The following is a 21,213-nucleotide window of genomic DNA, read 5'->3' as shown; positions in this document are numbered from 1 at the left end:
TCATGATCTGAGAGTCTTTCAGGTGCATTTTGGCAAACTTTTACAAAGGAATGGCTTCCGTCTGGACACTATACCTTACAGGTCTGATTGGTGGATTGCTGCAAAAATGGTTGTCCTGCTGGAAGGTTCTTCTCTCTCCACAGAGGACTGCTGTAGGTCTGACAGAGTGACCATTGGGTTCTTGGTCATCTCCCTGACGGGACTAAGATGAATGTAGCAATGTACAGCGACATCCTGAATGAAAACCAAATCTTCCCACCCAACCTGATGGAGATTGAATGGTGCTGCAAAGAAGAATGGGCGAAACTCCCCAAAGATAGGTGTGCGAAGCTTGTGGCATCGTATTCAAAAAGACTTGAGGCTGTAATTGCTGACAATGGTGCATCAACAAAGTATTGAGCAAAGACTGTGAATACTTATGTACACATGACTTTTTTTTTTTTTAGTAAATTTACATATTAAAAAAAAACCATTCATATTGTTATTGCGGGGTATTGAATTTTGAGGACAAAAATTAATTGATTCCATTTTGGAATAAGGCTGTAACATAAATTGTGGAAAAAGTAAAGCGTTGTAAATACTTTCTGGATGCACTGTAGAAAAATATCCCTACACTTTGGGGAAGTGAAAAGAACATGTGACAGTGACTTTCCTTACAATTATCCAAAATGTATTACCAGGGTAAATAATTAAGTAATCAAGAAGTTCTATTTCTTGAGGCATGTCTACTAATACTTGAATACTTTTGTCAAGTGTCACTCACCGACAATACTGGGCTAGAGGCAGGACGTAGCATCTGTCTTCTATGCAGGCCACGCTGTTCTCGTCCTGATGTCGAGAGGCAAAGATCTCGTTCTAAAAACGACAAAGACCTCATATAATTTTAGGACAAGAAAGCAGAGAGCACTACTTGTGACCATGAGAGGAGAGCAGCCATCTTGTTGTGTTTGTGTGACAGATAACATCAGTGCAGTTGTCTGCAGGCAACCAGATAATAATAACGCGCTTGGCAGGAGAGAACCATCACAGACGCATACTGTAGATTTAGAACGGAGAGCTGTTTGTGGCATCGCTGATGTTGTGGGTGTAGATTTGTTGTAGTAATAAATAATCTCACCTCACAGTGCATGCTGGGATCTCGGCCTCCCTGGGTGTGCTCAGGTCGGTAGTACCAGAAAAGACTCATCATCAGCTCCCCTGAAGCGGCGCATAAACACACGAATGAGCGCCACCAGCCTTGACCCTGCATCCATCAATCATGCTGTCTTGTCCTCATGTACTGTACCTGTTTTGGGATCCTCCCACAGCGCTGATATCTTGGCCACATACGGCAGGGATTTCTTCCTTGGGCCCGATCGCAGCAGCACCGTGTCTCTAACGCGTATCACTTCGCCATCCCTCTCGACTCCTTCGTAGCACAGCCGGAGCGCTGTCTCATCTTCCCCCTGACACACAAATAGAGTCCTCCTTATACACAGCCAAAAGAAAACCGTCACACAATTATCTGTGCTCGCCCCAGGAGATAATTTTTTTTTTCTGGCAAGGAGCCTTGAGAATAAATCTACCCTCAGAGAGATGACCCCGCCGCTCTGTAATCTCTCATCTTCAGCACTCACCACGATGAAAATGTCCTTCTCTGCAGGGATTCCAACAGACCGCCAGCCGTTGGTGGCACGTCTGCGGACCACTTTCTTTTGCTGGAGTGTAGGGGGGACACTGTCTGAGGAGGCCTTCGTGCCTTGCGGGCGGTCTGTGGCTGCTTTTAGCCTGGCCCGGGGCTGCTGCTCCTGGCCCAACAGCGGAGTCAGCAGGTGAGGATTCGTCTGGGTGGAAGTGGGCACGCTGGATAAAGGGCAGCTGGAGATAGGCGGGGGGACCAGAAGAGAGGGACTGTGGTCACCCTGAGAGGAGGAGAAAGTCTCTGGAAAGAAGAAAGCGACAATGTCACACCTGAAAGAAGTAACTTTTGAGACTAGCAGCCAACAGCGTGACTATCCGAAGAACGCCTTAAGAAAATGGCTCTAGTAACTAAAGGTTGTGGGTGGCTTGTCATCGTTGTTGTTATGATAGGCTTCTGTGTAAAGTCTTATCAGGCATGATCGGAATCTGAGCCCTGAGCTATAGTAGATACAATTTGGGAGATCATACGATACAAAACCTCTTAAGAGATGTTCACGCTTGCAACAAATTAGCGTAACAATTAGGTAAGTGGCCCCCAGGGAAGAATTTTCCAGAATGTTATTTTTCACAAACCTGTTTTGATGCCATGCGAGCATCCAGTGCATTCTGTGCTGAACGAGCATCCCCTGCTATTGACGGGAGCGACGGGCCTGCAGGCGTAGCCGCCAATCCCGCAGGCTTCGCCGTAACAAGGCGAGCCCACCGAGTTGCAGTATGCCGGGTGGGGCACTGGCGAGGCGTGTGTCATTTGAGGACCCGGTGGCTTGGAGCCAATCGTCCGATTAGGGCACAAGCCGGGTGGGGCAAAGCTCAGAGGTCTGGAGGTGAGCGGTGGCAGCGGAGATGTTCCAGTTTGCGGCAGGTGCGGGGCGATGTGGACGTAGTAGCAGAGGCAGGGGTGGTGGCTGAGGGTCAGGGCCGGGTGGGAGTGGGTAAGTGACGAAGAGGTGACAAGGCACTCACGCTTCACGGGGGTCACAGCCGAGCTGATGGACTGATCACCTGACTTTGAAAAGGGCTGCTGGCTCAAGAAGAAGGCCAAGCGGTGGCAGTACTCCACGGAGCCCTCAGGGGGGCAGCAGTAGCAGGGGTTCAGTTCTGTTTCCAGCTGCTCTTCCTTCACATTCTTCAGTGTGTAGCCTAACATGCTGCGTGACTGGTAGCCCGGTTTGGTGACACTACTGGATTCCCACTCCACCTTGGGCTCAAAGTCGGCCTTCTTGCAAGCTGAGCAGCTACAGTGCATGGGGGACATCTTCTCCAGATCCCCTTTTTGTTTCTGTGAGTGCCCTTTGTGTTTCACTCTAGAGGTCTGTTTCTGGGTGGCAGCAGGGTTCTTGCCATCAGACGTGAGGGTATTGCTGGGTGCGGCCTTAACTCGATGCTTCGTCACAGCAGACAAGCTAGTCAACTTCAGCAGGGCGGCGGCATTGAGACCAGCCAGTCGTCTCGGTGTTGGCGTATCCAGAATCTCCAAACTCAACCCCTGACTCTTGTGTCCTCTGTAGGTCTTTTTCTTGACCTTCTTGGATATTGAACACAAGGAGGTTTTAGAGACGTTTCGTTGTGAGGTCTTAAGAGCTGCTGCGGTGGCGATCCTGGACTCTGGATGCTCAACCGTGCAATGCACTCCATTCGTGGGCTCTTCCTGTCTTTTAGCCTGTTTAGCTTGTGGCTGGAGGTCAGTGGCTCTTTCCAGGAGCAGGCTGTTCACTGCCTCGGCGTTGAGGGAGGCGAGGCGGCGCTTGCGTGGTTGCAAGACGTGTACTAAGTCACTCAGCTTTGATTTTACTTTTGATGTTGATTTAATCTCCGTACTTGCACCGATCCCGCTCTTCCTGGCCTTGTCCTTGTCCGACACTGCAGCTTTCTTTCCTCTGCGGATGCTTTCCTCCAACCTTGTGAGGAGAACATGGCAGCTGAGCCCGTCCCCAACCCTTCCCCGAAGAGGATACAACTTCCTGTCCCGTTTCTTCTCGCAGCCTGGTTTTTGGGTTTGATTGGACCTTTCCGCATCTTTCTTGTCCTTCTTCACCTTCCTTCGATAGACGACCTCACTTATCTTCTTCGTTCGGCCAAAGCGGAGTGAGCGCTCCAGCTGGTCGACGCCCATAGCGCCACCATGCGGCCACGGAGGGCTGCGGTCCCAGCGTTGGTTGGAACCTTTCTGCTTGATGTGGGTCATCACATGCTTTATGACTGGGCCTGGAGGTGAGAAGCAGACGGAAAGTAAAGAGAAAATAAAAAATACAATTTCTGTAGAAATTGCATGTGAATGCTGAAACGCCAAAGATGAGCTGAAATACTAACATTTAGCACATTAGCCAGATAGTGCCTAGTACCTGCAAAAATAGCAAAAACAAATTGGGAAATATATTTTGGGGGGGAAATTGAAGCACGTGTGTCAATATTGGACTGAACATTTTGAAAGTGCGATAGTCTCAATTGGATAAAAAATGTGGGAGAATAAGGTAAAAGAAAAAAGGGGCGGAATAATAACTACAAAATGTGAATGCTGAAAAGCCGAACTGAAATACTAACACTTAGCAAGCTGGTTAGATGGTCAAGATATCAAGTAACGTAAATACGACTGTTAGACGCTTACCTGCAAAATGAGTTAAAAAAGCTTGCATGTTAATGTTAGCATGCTAACAGTTACCATGTTAACACTTACCATGCGCCAAGTACAAAAATATATGACTCTAAAGTGTATACCTATAAAATTAGCTAACACACTTACATTGGCATGCTTTGAATAACTGTGACTCTGAGGTGTATACCTGTAAAATATGTTTTTAAAGTTAACATTAGCATGCTAGTTGCTTGCTTGCTTGCATGCTAAAATGAGCAAGAAGCATTTTGACTTTAGAGTGGTTGGAATTGGTCGAGAAATGAGGAAGTAGTAACCTTTTCAATAGAGAATAAGTGATATGGAAAACCGGGAATTTTTTGGACGTTAAAAATAGATGGCCTCGATTTCCTGATTAAGTTAAATATTTTGAAGGTGGAAAGTATAGCTAAACAATGTGGCAGAAGTCATTGTAAAAAAGGGTGGCAAAAGTATTGAAAATTGGGAATTCCAGAAATTTTTGGAACTTGGAAAATTGTTGGTTTGAATGTTCAGGATGAGTGGAATATGTTAATGGTTTGAATCGATTGGAAAATTTGGAAGTTTAAAAAAAAAAAGCCCATTCATTTTAAATAGGAAAATAATCTCGGAAAATGTGGAATTCCTTGGTAATGTGGGAAGTTAAGGAAAATTTAAAAAAAATGGTAGCACCGTGTGTCATAAATGAGCTGAACATTTTAAAAATGGAATGGTTTTAATTTGATGAAAAATGTGGGAGAAAAAAATATGAGTAATAATTTGAATACTGAATGAGGAGCAATTGCATTACTTTGAGCAGTTGTTGGTCACCCTGAAGACTACAGTGGATCCAGACCGTGTGTGCACCTTGGTCAAAGGATCTGAAAATAAACATTTTATGTTCTTGGTAGTTGGACACTGCAGAAAAACAATGAGGCAAGGAGAGAACGTGCAAACTCCACTAAGAATGACTTTGAAGGCAAATGTTTAGCGCGCTCTGAGCTCAAATTGAGCTTTCTTGCTGTAAGATGAAAAAGTAGTAAATCTAAGTTACTTCATGGCTTTTAATGAAAAGGCTCCTATTTAACCACAAAATGCTAGAATATGCTGGCACCAGGCCAAACAGGCCTGATGAGCGTTGACAGTCGGCAAGCGCTAACAGCCATTCGAGGCGTCGAGTAGGGACTATTAAGATTATCTAACAGCTTTTCTCTCCCCTGACTGGAAAGCACAAACACTGAAAGCGCCAAGGCTGCTATAGTACGTTACAAGCAGATCCAAAGAGACACGCAAACACAACACAGAGGTGTGCGACTCAAGCCTCTCATTCACATTTATTTGGAAAAAAAACAACAAATAAAACATCTGACTTATCAATTAGATTTTAATAACAAGCTGAGTTCACACGCTTCATTCTTTATTTATTTACTACACCGCATGAACACTAAAACTTGCTTTAGCCTCAAAAAGGAGTATGTCAAACATTAATAAGTCAACAGACCGTAGTCATCATCGCTTTTGTTTGTGTCAAACAACTCAACAAAATGTGAGTTGTGGTAAAAAAAATAATAAGATTGTGTGCTTTAATCACTTTAATCACAGGGAATGACTCATCCTGAAATATTAACCCACAATACTGTTCTACAAGTACACACACACACACACACACACACACACACACACACACACACACACACACACACACACACACACACACACACACACACACACACACACACACACACACACACAATATGGACTTAAGTTTTGGGACAAAGCTCTTCATCAATCAAGCAAGACAGGAGGTTAAACTGGTCTCAACTTACAAGGTCTTCACAAAAAAATTTAAAATGTGGCTTATCAACGCCTACAGCTGCCAGCACTAAAAGATGAGCCTGTTTTGATGCTGAGATAAATGTATGTTGTGATGTTGTATTTTATTTTTTATCATATTGTATATGTATTGTGTGCTTTTTTTCTTTTTCTCTCTCTTTCTTTTCTTCTTCTTTTAAATTGTAATTTTACTGCTTTTTACATCATGGCCAGGGGACTACAGATGAAAACTAGCCTTCTGGCTAATTCTGACTTTTTTAACCATGTTTAGTCATGAGTTTTTATGAAATTGCATTTTCCCTTTTTGAAATAAACTAATCTAATCTAATTTTGGACGACTGGATGCGTCTAACTTTGTGGAAGCAGGCAGTGGTCTTCAACGGGGGTCTGCAGAGGTACTGCAGGTGGTTATCAAACTTTTTTGTAATATATCATTGTACATATTTATATTTTTCACTAATTTCCATGTCTTGAAATCCATATTTATATTAATCCAACACACTGTAGTGATGAGATAAATGGGCCATGGCACCAGGACGAGTAGCAGGTGCATGTGGCGGAAGGAGACCGTTGCCTACGTGCGCCACACTGGACTGTGTGCTCAGTGCTTCCAGTTGGCTCACACATTTGTACAATATCTTTGACAAGATTACAGTCAGTTAAGTGAATTATAACGGTATTTTTTGACTAATTTTACTGACTTAATTATGATCATCATAAAAGGTCAGAGAGGATAGAACAGCCATTAGTAATAGCCGTGAATGTGTTTGCTATTTCTTGACTATCGCAATCGACCCTCCTTAAAACTAAAGAGAATCGATGTTCATGAAAGTTAGAGTGGTCATTGATTCTGTGCTGTTGCAAGGTCTGGTAGAACAAGAGAAGGTTATTCTTCCTGGCTAGCCTGGCCGATACTTTAAGAAGGTAAATACTCCTAAAAAGGAGTTAATAAAAGTGGACACAATGACAAATCAGGGATAAAGTTAAGTAACTGAGGGCCCCTCTTATTGTATTATATCTATATCTCATAAATATAAATGTATGTTAATATTTTGTTCAATGCACGCAGTGCTTTTATTGTGAATCTTGTGTAGTTGGCTTTGGTGCGCTTGACAAATGTAATGTGAGACGCAGGGATGTGCGGTCCGGGTACACAAGTAATGAACAATAAAGAACGAATAATAAAACCATGAAATAAATATTAATATTTGTACATTAAACTATGTTATAGATGTATTTTCTTTATAATTACAATCGTTTTTTAACATAAAAACCTAACATTAGGCTTCTGGGTATTGTGCCGCTTCTCGTTCGGAAGAGGCTGAGAGCGTGGCGTATTGGCTGGTCTGCTTGTCATATTGTTGCCAAAATAAAGTTTGCAGATACATTTTTACACCATGAATTTCTAGTTTGTACACTGTAGAATCTACAGCCAGTTTAATGTGTTTAATGACATCATTATTTTTCATAAATGGACTCTAAATAGAGAAAAGAGGCACTGTAGGGCAGTGATATTCAACTGGAGTGTTTCGGGGCCACATTTCCAGAAAGCTAAGGCCTGGGGGACGGACATATCCCTTTACTACTAGTCTTATCTTGTATATTACGGAGTACCAGCGTCCTCTACAGTAGACATTTGATTTTGGTCTATTTTTTTTGTCAGAAAAAAAAGGACAAGCGGTAGAAAATGGATGGGTGAACCTCTCTATGAAAGTTTGAAACAATTTGCATATAATAAAACATGTCAAGAATTGAATAGCAATAAGAGGAGCCCTGTTCTGAAAATAGGTTGTGCGTAGAAGATAGTTCAATCATGCCCAGAGTCAATGTTAGTACATTGTGTATAAGTTACGGTCAAGAAGGTCGCAAATCGACAATTTTTGCTATCTGACCTCGCACAAGATACTGTTGTCATTGGCACTCCAGCCTTCCCGGTGAACCCTCACTTCCCAAACTTTTCTTCTTTCTGGGTTGCAGGAAAAGCGATGCAAATGCTTTGCACAGTTTTTGGGAGTGGGACAGCCCCAAGCTGCACAACAGGGCATGTTTACACTGCAGATAACTCTTCAATTAAAAGATAAGTTGAATGAGGAAGTGCAGTGCACACCATCACAAATAGCTCCAGCTCAAAGTTGGTACCCAACATGGTGCCCTGAGGGCTTTTGACCAATCATTTAGGAGATGGTCTGTAACCAAGTTGTCCATACTATCTCTATACAAGGCTCTGAGCAGATGCATGTTGCTACCATGTTTTATTAGCGAGGAAGCCAGGATCTTTTGTTTAGTTGTTGTTTTTTGTCAGATACAAAAATGTTGTTTTAATGTTCTGATCCAATGCTTCTCTAAACCAGATTTTCAAACCAAACAGAGATGATCATACAAAGTACATTTTCATGGAGGATAGTTCATGTACGGTACTTCATATACAAATAGAGACTCCAAATGTTTTATTTATGTCATCAAAACAAATAAATGAGACCAAGAAGTATTTGATAATTTTTTTTACAAAGGGAAATTACTACCTCCTTTTTCCTTTTATCATCTTGATGAGAAATCTGTATCAAAATTTATTAGAGCATATGAATTTAGGTAAGAAAAAAATCCTTGCTCACCTGGTCACCTGTGCCATGACTGAGAGAGACAAAGTTGGATGTGAATAATCGTCTCAGAAAAATAGCTCACATGAAAAGTTCTCTTTTTTATTATTCTTTAATTTCATTCTGCTATTTAATAGTTTTGTCTATTTCAAATGTCCTTCATGTGTTCTGTGTACACTGTGACGGTCCTATGAGTTAATTTATGTATATTTTAAGTACAAGATCTGACAATATTAAAATAAAAAAACTTGTCTTTCATCACTGTAGGAACGCAAATCGTTCCTTGTTGGAGAGACAAGCGAATATTGCACAAAAACAAGGTACAATATTCAAAACACCATTTTGTTCAATATATACAAATAGGGGGTCCCCACTCCATCTCTATTTCAGTTTGGGGGTCGTTGGCCTGGAAAACATTTAAGACGCTTGCTTTAGTGTACAGTGATATCCCACTAATCTCTACATTTGACCTGTACAGTACTTCTAGCACCAAGCTAATCAAGCCTACACACCAGCATGGCTAAACCACGTCACACAGGATTAACAAGCACACACTGACAGTTGTGACAGCGTGAACCCCCACGTCTCTACTTATAGATAATGAACCAACGGATGCACGAAAGTTAATGACACTGACGAGGAGGAGGAAGATGCCTCACTTTGTTAAACATAACATCCCAATAATGCCAGTTTATATATCTAAATCAGCATCACCTTTTCATTTCAGCCATCATAATCTATGATTTTAATAATATCAAACCGTCGCCAACAATTTAGCATTCTCAAGCATAAAAATAAGTCAGCCACTGCTAATAGGAAATGCTAAGAGCAATTAGTCTTAAATGTAATGTCTCAAATGTAATGATGAATGACGAAAAATGTTTGCAAAGATTGTTCACCTTTGAGATGCGCCTCTTGTATTTCATTTGGTGAACGTTGATTGATGTCATACAAGTATAAAAATAAATTAACCACTCCTTGTTATAAAAACACACAGGGCCTGATTTACTAAAATCCAAATACCAACGCGTTAAACAGCGTGTGCAATCTATTAAATAGCGTATTAGTGGACGTGTTGTGTGCAATTTACTAAGACTGCATGTCCAATTGAGAAGTAGTGCAGACCGCCTTATTTAAATGAGGATTTTGCGTGTACCATATGGAGCATCACCACAGAGACACTCTCAGTTACTGCACATTCATGTTATCATGCTCCTTCCTACCTGTGGAGTTTTGCTGTTTTCAAATATGCAGGAGACATGTACTACTTTTTAGAAGCAGTTTTTTTTACCGCGCTGCACTTAATCTGGCTCAAGACAAAAATAATGCATACTTTGATAAGTTTTTTTCTATGCGAAATAAACGAATGGCATTAAAAAAATATTTAATGACACCAAGATGCATCAATTGACTTTGTATTAGTAAGTCCTAAATCCTAAATGATGCAGCTGAATAAACAATGTCTATTATTTCTTTACTTCTGACCGTCCAGAAAGTTGACAAACACACATTAGGATGGAGGATTCTCGTCTGTCAATCATATGTCTGTGCAGCGTGAGCAATGATTTGCCATTTGTCAGTTTGCATGTTCTTCTCACATGTGCTAAATAAAACACAAAATAGTGCTCACAAAATGGTGATGAGTGTTGATAAATCATATTGTGCATCTAAATAATGATATTTGCATTTTCTCCTCCCAGTATTGTGGCCGTTTTGATGTTCAGCATATATCTTGGATATTAATGAACAGACGCAAAATGGATCGCACGCCTTATTCTGCTTACCTAACAGACGCAATCCCCAGTGCACACATTTAGTAGATCAGCTTTGCATGTGCTATCAAGTTTGCACATGTTTTAGTACACGCAAACCTTTAGTAAATCAGGCCCACAGTCTTGAATGATGAATGACAAAACTGTATAAGACTGTTCACATTGCAGATTTTTTTTACGTTCTTATTTGTCATACCGGGGCAGTTCAAAGAAACACTCTAGTTGGTTCTAAACATGTCTTTATTATCAGACTGCCAACATTAGACTGAATAACAGAAAGTCATTTCTGGGGCCAAAACCTCTGCGTACCTCAACACATCACAAACCACGGCCATAAACATACAGGCCAATACAATACAAGTATAAAAATAATGTAACTACTCTTTGTAGTTAACCCTAAAAACAATGAAAAAGCAAACCTGTCGTCTTAACTATAATGATGAATAATGAAAAGGTGTAAGATTGTGTAGATTGTTCACATCGCAGATATAGCATAGCAGTTATCTAAATAGCATAGCATTTAAAACATAGTCTACATATTTTTGGCTTAAATGAAATCTTATATATGTCTTGTATGCAGTATTTTCTATTATGTTGTGCCGATCGATAAAAGATGGTCACCAAGTGGGACTTCCGTTGATAAAGTGATTGTTTACGTTCATGTTAAGTAGGGAGTGCATAACTGTTGATGCACTTCATTTCCATGTCCTGCCTAACCAATAACACATATCCACATTGGTTAGCCGTTGACATGAGTGATTTCAAAAGACAAAAGCCTGACCAGTGTTTCTCAATTTTTGGGTCGTGAGCGCCTCCTGGAGAGCCGCCAAAAAATATGTTTCTCAGCTGTAGTTTGTATGGGCCGAAGCGGAACTAAGCTGTAATGCACTTTTCCCCCACGTGTGGCAGTAATGACAATATCAAACAAACAGAGGTCTGTAGCTAAAGTCATAGAAAAAGTTCTGAAGCGCAAAAATTATGACTTAAGTGGTGAAGTTGTATTTTCATTTGCAATTTCATTTTATTAGTAATTTAGTTAGAATTGATTTATTTTAGAACTGCACAATTGCATGTAAATGTCCCTTCTTTTGCAGTATATTTGATTAATATTTATTTTTGCAGTCAGCCTTACCTGAGCCTTAATAATAATCTTTGTGATTAACATATGCTTTCATATTATTTTACAGGGTTAAGCCAGGAAAACTGTAAGTAGGTTAAATATTATTATTGAATACGATTAAATTCAAGAGTAAGATTACTATTTAAGTGTAGTGGAAAAGTTGGGCCCTGAGGTTAAAAAGGTTAAGAACCCCTGAGCTAGACCATCGTAGAAGGAACTCCACTTAATTCTAACTGCTAATGTTGCCGACAATGCTATGCTAGGCAATGCTAAATGGAGACAAAGTCTGATGATGGATGTCATCTTAGACATCAATAACCCAACGCCATGACGTTGGTAAGCTTGGAATGACAAAAGCGGGGGGGGGGGGGAACGTGGCAGGACACGCAATGCTGACGACACAGTTATAGAGACATCAATGGACCACATGGTGCAAAGAACAGCAAACAATGCCAGTAAACTAGATCTTCAACTCTTTTATATGTGACAACTTTGTGACTTTACAGCAAACCATAGCAGAATGATTACTCGCATTAGTTACTGTGCATTACCTGTCACTACTGTTAAAATGAGTACTTTATTCAAAAGATACAAGCACTGACAGAGAGCAAACTGTTCCAGAGAAAACTAAAATACACACACTTTATGAAGCTTAAATAGAAAAAATACTTGAAAGATATTTATTGATATTGACATGTGGAACAAAGAAATAATGACAGTAATTATGACCATAAGCTTATGTTACTTTTGTGTCAAAAATGTTTTGCAGGAAAACAAAACAAAGGTGCTTTCGTGTAAATCTTTTATACTATGACTAAAACTAAATTTGAAAAATGCTTTCAAAATTAACACTGATTTTTGCAGAACAATTTATGCCCGTGGTTTCAGCCCAGTTCTAACTTAAAAGAATTACCCAGGATGTGATGAAGTATGTCCATGTGTGGCCGTGTTGCAGTTGCCAGGTGACGGTCATAGCAATGATGACAGGTGAGTACTGTAATCCACAGTGGAACACACTCAAGGTGACTATTTGGGTGAAGTTGGCCGTATGGGTTTTATTTTATGTTCAGAGGGCTCTGTTAAAAAATTATTTAGAAGGCCGTAAACAGTTGAAAATATGAAAACATTCATTTTATTTATAAAACTTGGTTTACCACGGTCAGGTCTAGAAAACAATGTGTCGCGATAGATTAGGGACAACTTTATTTTATTTTTTTTCATTCTTGATTTCCATGCAAGTGTAAAAATAACTTCTGCTCATAGTCAAACCTAAAAACAATAAAGCAGTCTTACATTAATGATGAATGGCCAAAAGGTGTAAGATTGTCATACAAGTACTACTCAGTGACCTAGTGGTTAGAGCAGGGGTGTCAAACTCATTTTAGATCGGGGGCCACATGGAGAAAAATCAACTCCCAAGTGGGCCGGACTGGTAAAATCAAGGCACGATAACTTAAAAATAAAGACAACTTCAGATTGTTTTCTTTGTTTAAAAATAGAACAAGAACATTCTGAAATTGTCCAAATCCTGTTTTTTTTTACAATTACCTGTTGCCGTTAATAGTATAGATACTTTATTTGTTGTTATTTATATTTTCTGAATAAATTATGTAATAATGTTCATCAGTCAACTCACTGGTGTTAATGTCCAATCTATCAAGATAAAAAAATGCTATCAAAATCAATTTACAGTATGTTATTTATGTAGTTTGATCATTTTCCTTGACTGATACTGTCATAGGTGCCGATCTACATTTCTGCCAGTGGGTGCTCGGTGTGTGTGTATTAAAATACCGTACGTTTGACACTCCTGACCTAGTGGTAGGCCAAAGAAACAATATTTTATCACAACATCCGGTTTCGGTTTCTAATTAAGAAGACCACATTTTCGGTGCATCACTTGTCAATAGTGCCCGAATGATAGGCACTATTACACATGTTCAGTGGCCTTGTGGTTAGAGTGTCCGCCCTGAGATCGGTAGGTCGTGAGTTCAAACCCCGGCCGAGTCGTACCAAAGACTATAAAAATGGGACCCATTACCTCCCTGCTTGGCACTCAGCATCAAAGGTTGGAATTGGGGGTTAAATCACCAAAAATGATTCCTGAGCGCGGCCACCGCTGCTGCTCACTGCTCCCCTCACCTCCCAGGAAGCGAACAAGGGGATGGGTCAAAAGCAGAGGACGAATTTCACCACACCTAGTGTGTGTGTGACAATCATTGGTACTTTAACTTTAATACAAAGAATTGCTATTGTGACATCCAGTGGACACATTTAGAACAGCAGTTTCTTTCATTCAAAAATTTCAGGTACATTTTCATACTTGGCAAACTCATCCCGCGGGCCGGATAAAATTGTCCGCGGGCCTGATCCGGCCCTCGGGCCGTACGTTTGACACCCCTGGGTTAGAGTGTCCGCCCTGAGATCGGTAGGTTGTGAGTTCAAACCCCGGCCGAGTCATACCAAAGACTGGGACCCATTACCTCCCTGCTTGTCACTCAGCATCAAAGGTTGGAATTGGGGGTTAAATCACCAAAAATGATTCCCGGGCGCGGCACGGCTGCTGCCCACTGCTCCCCTCACCTCCCAGGGGGTGAACAAAGGGATGGATCAAATGCAGAGGACAAATTTCACCACATCTCGTGTGTTTGTGACAATCATTGGTACTTTAACTTTAACTTAAGTGTAAAAACAAATCAACCACTATTGAAAATGAAAGAAAGAAAACAAAGTCTATGGAAATTTTGAAGAATTTCAAGATGATTTTTACAGGAATGGCTCATATCGTTTTAAATTTTGGTATTAAAATTAAATATAGCCATTACATTATTAAACACACAAAAGAGTCAGCACTTCATCCTATCATGCTTCTAGCTATTTCCATCCAGCTTGTTCCTGCACATTTCCACACATTTGTCAATATCTATTTGCTACACTAGCTATGTAATATGGTTTTTGTTGCAATTTACCAGGCTGCTGCTGAGCAGTGTGGAATATAATGTAAAATAATGTCATGTAAAGCGCTGTGGAGATTACATCTCGTGCCGTAGCGATCTTGCTGCGCAGCAATTTGGCTCTCTTAAACACAGTTCAGCCGACTGTTCCAGGAAGTGGATGAATGAGCCAGCACTAAACGCCTTGAAAACAGCAGGCGTGCTCTTGCCCAAAAGAGCTGCCGACATATCACACATACTTAGCTAGCAATCCTCAAAAAAAATAAACAACCACCAGCTACTGTTACTACAACACAAATAGTCCTTTTTCTGTGTTCCTGTACTCGTTTTTCACAGTATTGCCGGGATGTGCACCTCCATGGAAACGGCACAGTCAGAGGAACCAAAAATAACCGACGTACTGCAGAAAATGCTCTGAAAATGATCAGGAGAAACACTAACAAAACAAACTGCTCACTTTAACTCTACAGATATTTAAAAAAAAAAAAAACATTACACACCGGCACAATCTAATGAGAATCAACACAAAAAATATGCCTCTACATAGATGATAATGCTCATCTAAAAACAAATTTTAGATGATATCATCTTGCATGTAAAATGTGTGATCTAATCTCCAATACATGCAGTCCTGCAGCATGTTTACATCTTACCAGTTAACATCTAAATGTCCTCCAGTAAGCACACAAGGTTGGTCTTTTCTTGTTTTTTAGTCGAGTCATTTGCAATAGGTAAACATGGTAGGCTATAGGCTACTACGAGCTAGCAGCTACACAACAGCTTAGCACACAATAGCTTACAAGCTAGACATACATAGTGTCCTTAATTGAAAAATATTGCAGTCTAAAACACCACATTAATTTTTTCAATAAAAAGTCTTCAAGGCAGAAACGTATTAGAAAGTTACAGTAAAAAATGTGTCAGCATCATTCAACTTACTGCATCATGAGCCTAATTTAATGAATTATTGGGACTACTAGGTGTCGCCAAAAAACTTTAACTTTAGATGACATAAGTCTGTCATAAGTTTAGTGTTTTTCATATCTCCCATTGTTCTGTGAGCCTTTTCTAACGCTAAAAAAATAATAAAAGTATGTACTATGATCTGTGCTGACATTGTATCGGGTTAATATTAAAGGCTCCAATATCGATATCGTATCGGAAGTGGAAAAAGGCTTATCGGGTCACCCTTAGTTCACTTTATATAAAATACTGTATATAACATATTCTTAAATGTGCGCAAAGATTTGCAGGAAACTCAAAAGTGCTTGCAGCAGTCCCTCCAAAAAGTGAAATTGTGATGACTATACCAGCTCCTAAATAAAGTATATTTCTATAAAAATTGTTCACTTTAACTTTACAGATCTTAAGAAACACACCGTAGAACAGTGGTCCCCAACCACCGGGCCGTGGATCGATTGGTACCGGGCCGCACAAGAAATGTAAAAAAAAATAAAATAAACATTTAAATATTTTATTTTTTTCCTTAGATCAATACAGTCTGCAGGGATACAGTCCGTAAGCACACATGATTGTATTTTTTTATGACAAAAATCAAATCAAATAAATAAATAAATAAATAAAATACCCTCCCAAACTGCCTCAAAGTGACTGTTTGGAATCTTAAGCCGCTGATTAAAGAATGCTAATTTCCATAAGTGTTGTAAGCATTATATCCCGCTCTCTTTCGGCTTCGAGCACGTAAACCACACCCCACGTAACACGTGTGTTATGTTTGTTGTCAGTTCATGAGAGCGTTTTGTTTGTTAAGTTTAGCTACTAGCTAGCAGGATAACTAAAAAGCGAAAACTACTATCGACTGACATTTAAATCATTGCGTTTTGTATTGTTGGTATACTACTTTTGTTGACTAAAAATGTTCGTCTTTGTTATTGTTATTGTCAACAACCTATTTTACGTTGACAAAATTAGGACGATAATGAATGAAAACAAATGCAAGATGACTAAAACAATAATAATAATTATTTTTATAAATTTACAATTTTCATCCATCCAACCATCTTCTTCCGCTTATCCGAGGTCGGGTCGCGAGGGCAGCAGCCTAAGCAGAGAAGCCCAGACTTCCCTCTCCCCAGCCACTTCGTCCAACTCAGTCAACGAATTAAAACAAGACAAAAATGTTGACAGAGACGGAATCCAATCATATTTAATTTTGTCTATCATATTTAATTTCGTCTTTAGGCGGGTCGGACAAAATAGCCAGTCACAGTTACATTCGGGAGAGGGGCGGGTGGAAAAGCACAATGGGTATCCAATCAGAAGTAGTGTCTTTGTAAGGCACGGTGCCCTGATATTCAACCTGAAAAGCAAAAATCAATACAAGACATCAATACATGTCTTCTACACCAGGAAGAAAGAGAGGAGAAGGCATATGGATGCACTGCACCTTTTACGCGATAAGACAACAAAATAACTTCAAACCCTGTGGTTCCATTTTCCTCGGCAAAAATACAACAAACTTGACGCGACAGCTGCAGACTAACCTTCAGGACATCTACGCAACAATAAGTAGGCTGAAGCTAATATTTCAAAAGGACTCATTTTACTGAATCATTGTTACTATTTAAGACGGTAGAGCAGGAGCAAGACAGCTTACTTTACCACATGTCCTAAAATAAATACTTATTTAAAAACAAACTACTTTTGTAGTAAACCATGATGCCGCGAGCTGAGCCAAGCTTACCTGCCAATACTAGGCCTGGGCAATATATCGATTATATCAATAAATTAAAGTTTTTTGTTGCAGACGATTTACATTTAAAAAATTCTCCTCTTTCTCCGGCATATTTTTTTCACAGCCTCTAAGCGGAGATCCACAAGCCGAGCAAAACATCGCTCATGCTAATGCTAACGAGCGCAAGATGTTTCTTCCAAAGTGTTGCCATTATGTTAGCTTTGCGGCAACAGGCGTGGAACAAATCACTGCACGTTGCAAAGTCTCTTAAAAAGCCAGCAGCACAACAAACTTATTCGGAATGTGAAACAGCATCAAGTCGAGTGGGAAAAATGCAGCTCTTTACAAGGTGAACAAGGCCGCAACAACAACAACAACAACAACAACAACAAACTTCACTTAAGAAGCAGTTTACTGTCACAAAATCATTTACACAGAGCGATGCACAGAGCGATAACTAAAGCAGTCGCTCTGCACATCCAAACTGGACAACTTGTACACGCAGGGGGCTGCTGCAAAACTCTTGTGGAATTCTAACGCATTTAATCATCAATATAGTTTTGTATTACATGTTCAGTGAAGTGTACATTGTCTTTAACATCAGTACACACTAACAAGGAGCCCAGGATACTTCATGGAAAAGCCTGCATTTATCCACTTACTAAAACTATATAATCATCTTAATGTTTTTACTTGTTTATGTATTTGCATACAATGTACAATACTACATTTTTATTTACCGTAGTATTTTATTCAAAACAAAAGTTTTAAGTTTGCACTTTATTGATCTGATTGATTATTGTTACTATTTAATGATTATTGGTATCTTTATTGATTTATTGGAGTTTTATCCATCCATAACTTTTTCTACCGCTTGTCCCTTTTATTGGAGTTTATTAGCATTCAATGTACAATGCTACATTTTTTTTTAAATAAGTATTTTATTCAAGACAGAACTATTGTCTCCCAGAGGAAGCTCTCAATTTATTTATTTTAAAATGATTGCAAAAAAGTATAATTTATATCTTGTCTAAAAATAACATACAATTAGAATTTTGCTAAGAGTAAGATGCAGTGTATGCAGTGTCATTTCAAACTACTATTTTTTCATAAAACAAAAGCAAAACTTGTTGTGAATGACCTTTGTGAATTGTATTCATTGGTTTCTTTAAAAAAAGTAGGGGGGAAAAAATTCGTAAATCTATTTTTTTGTGAAAAAATCGAAGGTTTTATTTACAGACCATATCGGCCAGGCCTAGCCAATACATATCCTACAGTTTACTTTAATCGATGTTCAGCTGATGTTCTGTTCAGCTTTTAATTGCACAACTTGACAACCCATAAGAGGAAATTTGTCCTTTATCAAGCGAACACACAAAGAAAGAAAGCTATCTGAGATATATATATATATATACACATGTCAGTTTTACAACACTGGTTGCTGTACTTACACGGGACAGTGGCCAAGACGCCAAGTATTGTGCACACTCAGTGTAGTTATACGCAATATAAAATAAAACTATTTTGTTTCTTTATATGACCATAAGCATGCACACACATTTTCATGCACTGTACACTGGCATTGAAAGAGTTCTTTTTTTTAAACAAACTGTCGATCAGTGATATTTTTATTGGGTCATTAATGTCTAAATAAATAGAAGACCTACATGATAAAATGTACACATTACATTTTAATGATGGAACAGAAAAGAGTTACAATATTATTTAACATTATAGTAAAATATGATTTCTCTAAGTTATGCACTCCAAATTGCCAAAAGTTCATGTATACAACTTTGTGTATGTAAATGATGTAAAACTTAATTTTTAGCAGTTCTTGTACATTATTAATGTTATGATTTGAGCGTCAAATACATGTTTATGTTCCATTTCCATTATTTCCTGTTGAATAAATACAATTATTTTAATATAAGCGTACGCGCTGCACATAATTTAACTTTACACTCCGCTCAGAGCGTGTAAATACCTTGTACCCCACCATGCACCTACCCAGCTCTTTTGCTTAAAAAAATGGCGGACAAATCTGAGATAGGCTCCAGCACCTCCCGCGACCTCAAAAGGGACAAGCGGTAGAAAATGGATGGATGGATACCACACTCTTGAATGCACTTTTGGAAAGTAACAAAAAAAAATGTGGGTGCTTTAATTAGTCTCTTAATCTGAATTGATTCTGAAATAATGTGATGCACAATATTCAGATTTATTGAAATGCATCTGTATATGCTAAGTTATGCTGTGTTGGTTTATTATGTTGCACATAAATGGTAATAACCTTAATAACAGTGGTATCAAGACAACTTCAAAGATGCGTTATCCTTGATACTTTTTATTTTAGTTGACAAAATGTATTGTAATTTTAGTCGACTAAAATGTTGAGGAAATTAATCGACTAAAACTAAATAAATTTAGATGACTAAAATATGACTGAAACTAAAATACATTTTTATCAAAAGACTATGCCTAAAACTAAATTAAAAACTGCTGTCAAAATTAACACTGTTGTGCACTGATACTTAACTAGGTAGCGATAATATCGACATCTGGATCGATCATCCCTACTTTGAATTGAAACTTTAGCGGTTAGCTTCTTGTGTCATCCTTCTCTGTGTGTGTGTGTGTGTAGCATGCTTAGCCATTCATTTTCTTCTAGTCCAGCAGTATTTAAAGATACTTGGAAGAAACTTTGTTTTATTTTCCACCATGGTGGTGAGGATTAGTATCTTAAAAGTAGCTTTGCACTATGGATAGACGAGGTGTTCGTTGCAGCTTTCTCTCAAATTGAAGCCAGTGTTCTGGCAAAACATGCACCCTCCAGGAATTCGTACAACTCCCGCATGTGTGTAACAAAGAATAAAGAGCATACATCCGCTTTAAAAGGAATGTTTCACATGAGTACAATCTTTAGCCATTTAAATAATGGAATCTTTTTTTTTTTTTTTAAAGGCAATGATTGGCCCCAATCCGATCCCACAAGACCAGCCCTGAGCTTTTTGTGGCCCTAAACAAGATTTGTTTGTTGCCCCATTCCAGTCTTTATTACCTGTGTATATACGCTAGTGGCTTTAGGGCTGACTGCCGTCTAGTGAGTATTGTAATACAATTGTCCCTCGCCACATCACACTTCAAAGTTTGCGCCATGTAAAGGTGAATATGGAGGTGCTATTTTATATCGAGAGGGCTTTCTAAAGTTAAAAAATATATATATTTAGAAAGTCTATCTATGAAAATATTCAATCTAAAAATAATATTTCCTACTTTGCGGAAATGTATTTACCACGGGCAGGCCTGTAACCAATTAACAGCGATAAACAAGAGTTTACTGTATTAATTAGCGACCAGAAGTGGATTGGCTATGGAGGCCTGGATGTGTGCATAAAAGACAACCAACAAAAATGCAGTTCAAGTATGTTTACGATTAGCTATTAGGAAATAACTTATCAATGTTTTACAAGTTATGAAAAAAAATATTTACTTTAAAGGGGACGGCGTGGCGAAGTTGGTAGAGTGGCCGCGCCAGCAATCGGAGGGTTGCTGGTTACTGGGGTTCAATCCCCACCTTCTACCATCCTAGTCACGTCCGTTGTGTCCTTGGGCAAGACACTTCACCCTTGCTCCTGATGGCTGCTGGTTAGCGCCTTCCATGGCAGCTCCTGCCATCAGTGTGTGAATGTGTGTGTGAATGGGTGAATGTGGAAATACTGTCAAAGCGCTTTGAGTACCTTGAAGGTAGAAAAGCGCTATACAAGTATAACCCATTTATCATTTATTATCATTTAAATAATCATATATGAACAGAAATGCCATAAATTATTGTGTGAGCTTGAAAATGGTCTGTGTGAAAATAATAATAATATAGGATTTATAGCTCTTTTTTAAACACTCGAAGCTCTTTACTGTGAAAACATCCATCCCTCCCATCCATTTTCTACCGCTTGTCCCTTTTGGGGTAGCAGG

General features: G+C 39.3%; 1 protein-coding gene across 6 annotated transcripts in view; it reads right to left on the bottom strand.

Moving 5' to 3' along the window:
* The window catches only part of LOC133647861 (bromo adjacent homology domain-containing 1 protein), a 73,013-nt gene that overhangs the window by 8,002 nt on the left and 43,798 nt on the right, over positions 1–21,213 (bottom strand). For 2 of the 6 annotated variants that reach the window (XM_062043586.1, XM_062043587.1), the window contains exons 2-7: positions 3,991–4,022; positions 2,254–3,885; positions 1,617–1,921; positions 1,286–1,445; positions 1,118–1,197; positions 764–855 (exon numbers count right to left, since the gene is read on the bottom strand). In XM_062043586.1, the coding sequence (XP_061899570.1) occupies positions 764–855; positions 1,118–1,197; positions 1,286–1,445; positions 1,617–1,921; positions 2,254–3,865 (2,249 nt within the window). In that variant the 5' untranslated portion in view covers positions 3,866–3,885; positions 3,991–4,022. Of the gene's footprint in view, positions 1–763; positions 856–1,117; positions 1,198–1,285; positions 1,446–1,616; positions 1,922–2,253; positions 3,886–3,990; positions 4,023–5,078; positions 5,149–21,213 lie in introns of those variants that run through there. The other 4 variants (XM_062043582.1, XM_062043581.1, XM_062043583.1 and 1 more) reach the window with 3 other exon arrangements.

This window comes from Entelurus aequoreus, linkage group LG04, assembly GCF_033978785.1.
Source record: "Entelurus aequoreus isolate RoL-2023_Sb linkage group LG04, RoL_Eaeq_v1.1, whole genome shotgun sequence".
Lineage (NCBI taxonomy): Eukaryota > Metazoa > Chordata > Actinopteri > Syngnathiformes > Syngnathidae > Entelurus > Entelurus aequoreus.
The sequence above is the reverse complement of the archived record's forward strand: the minus strand, read 5'-3'. Positions and strand labels throughout refer to the sequence as shown.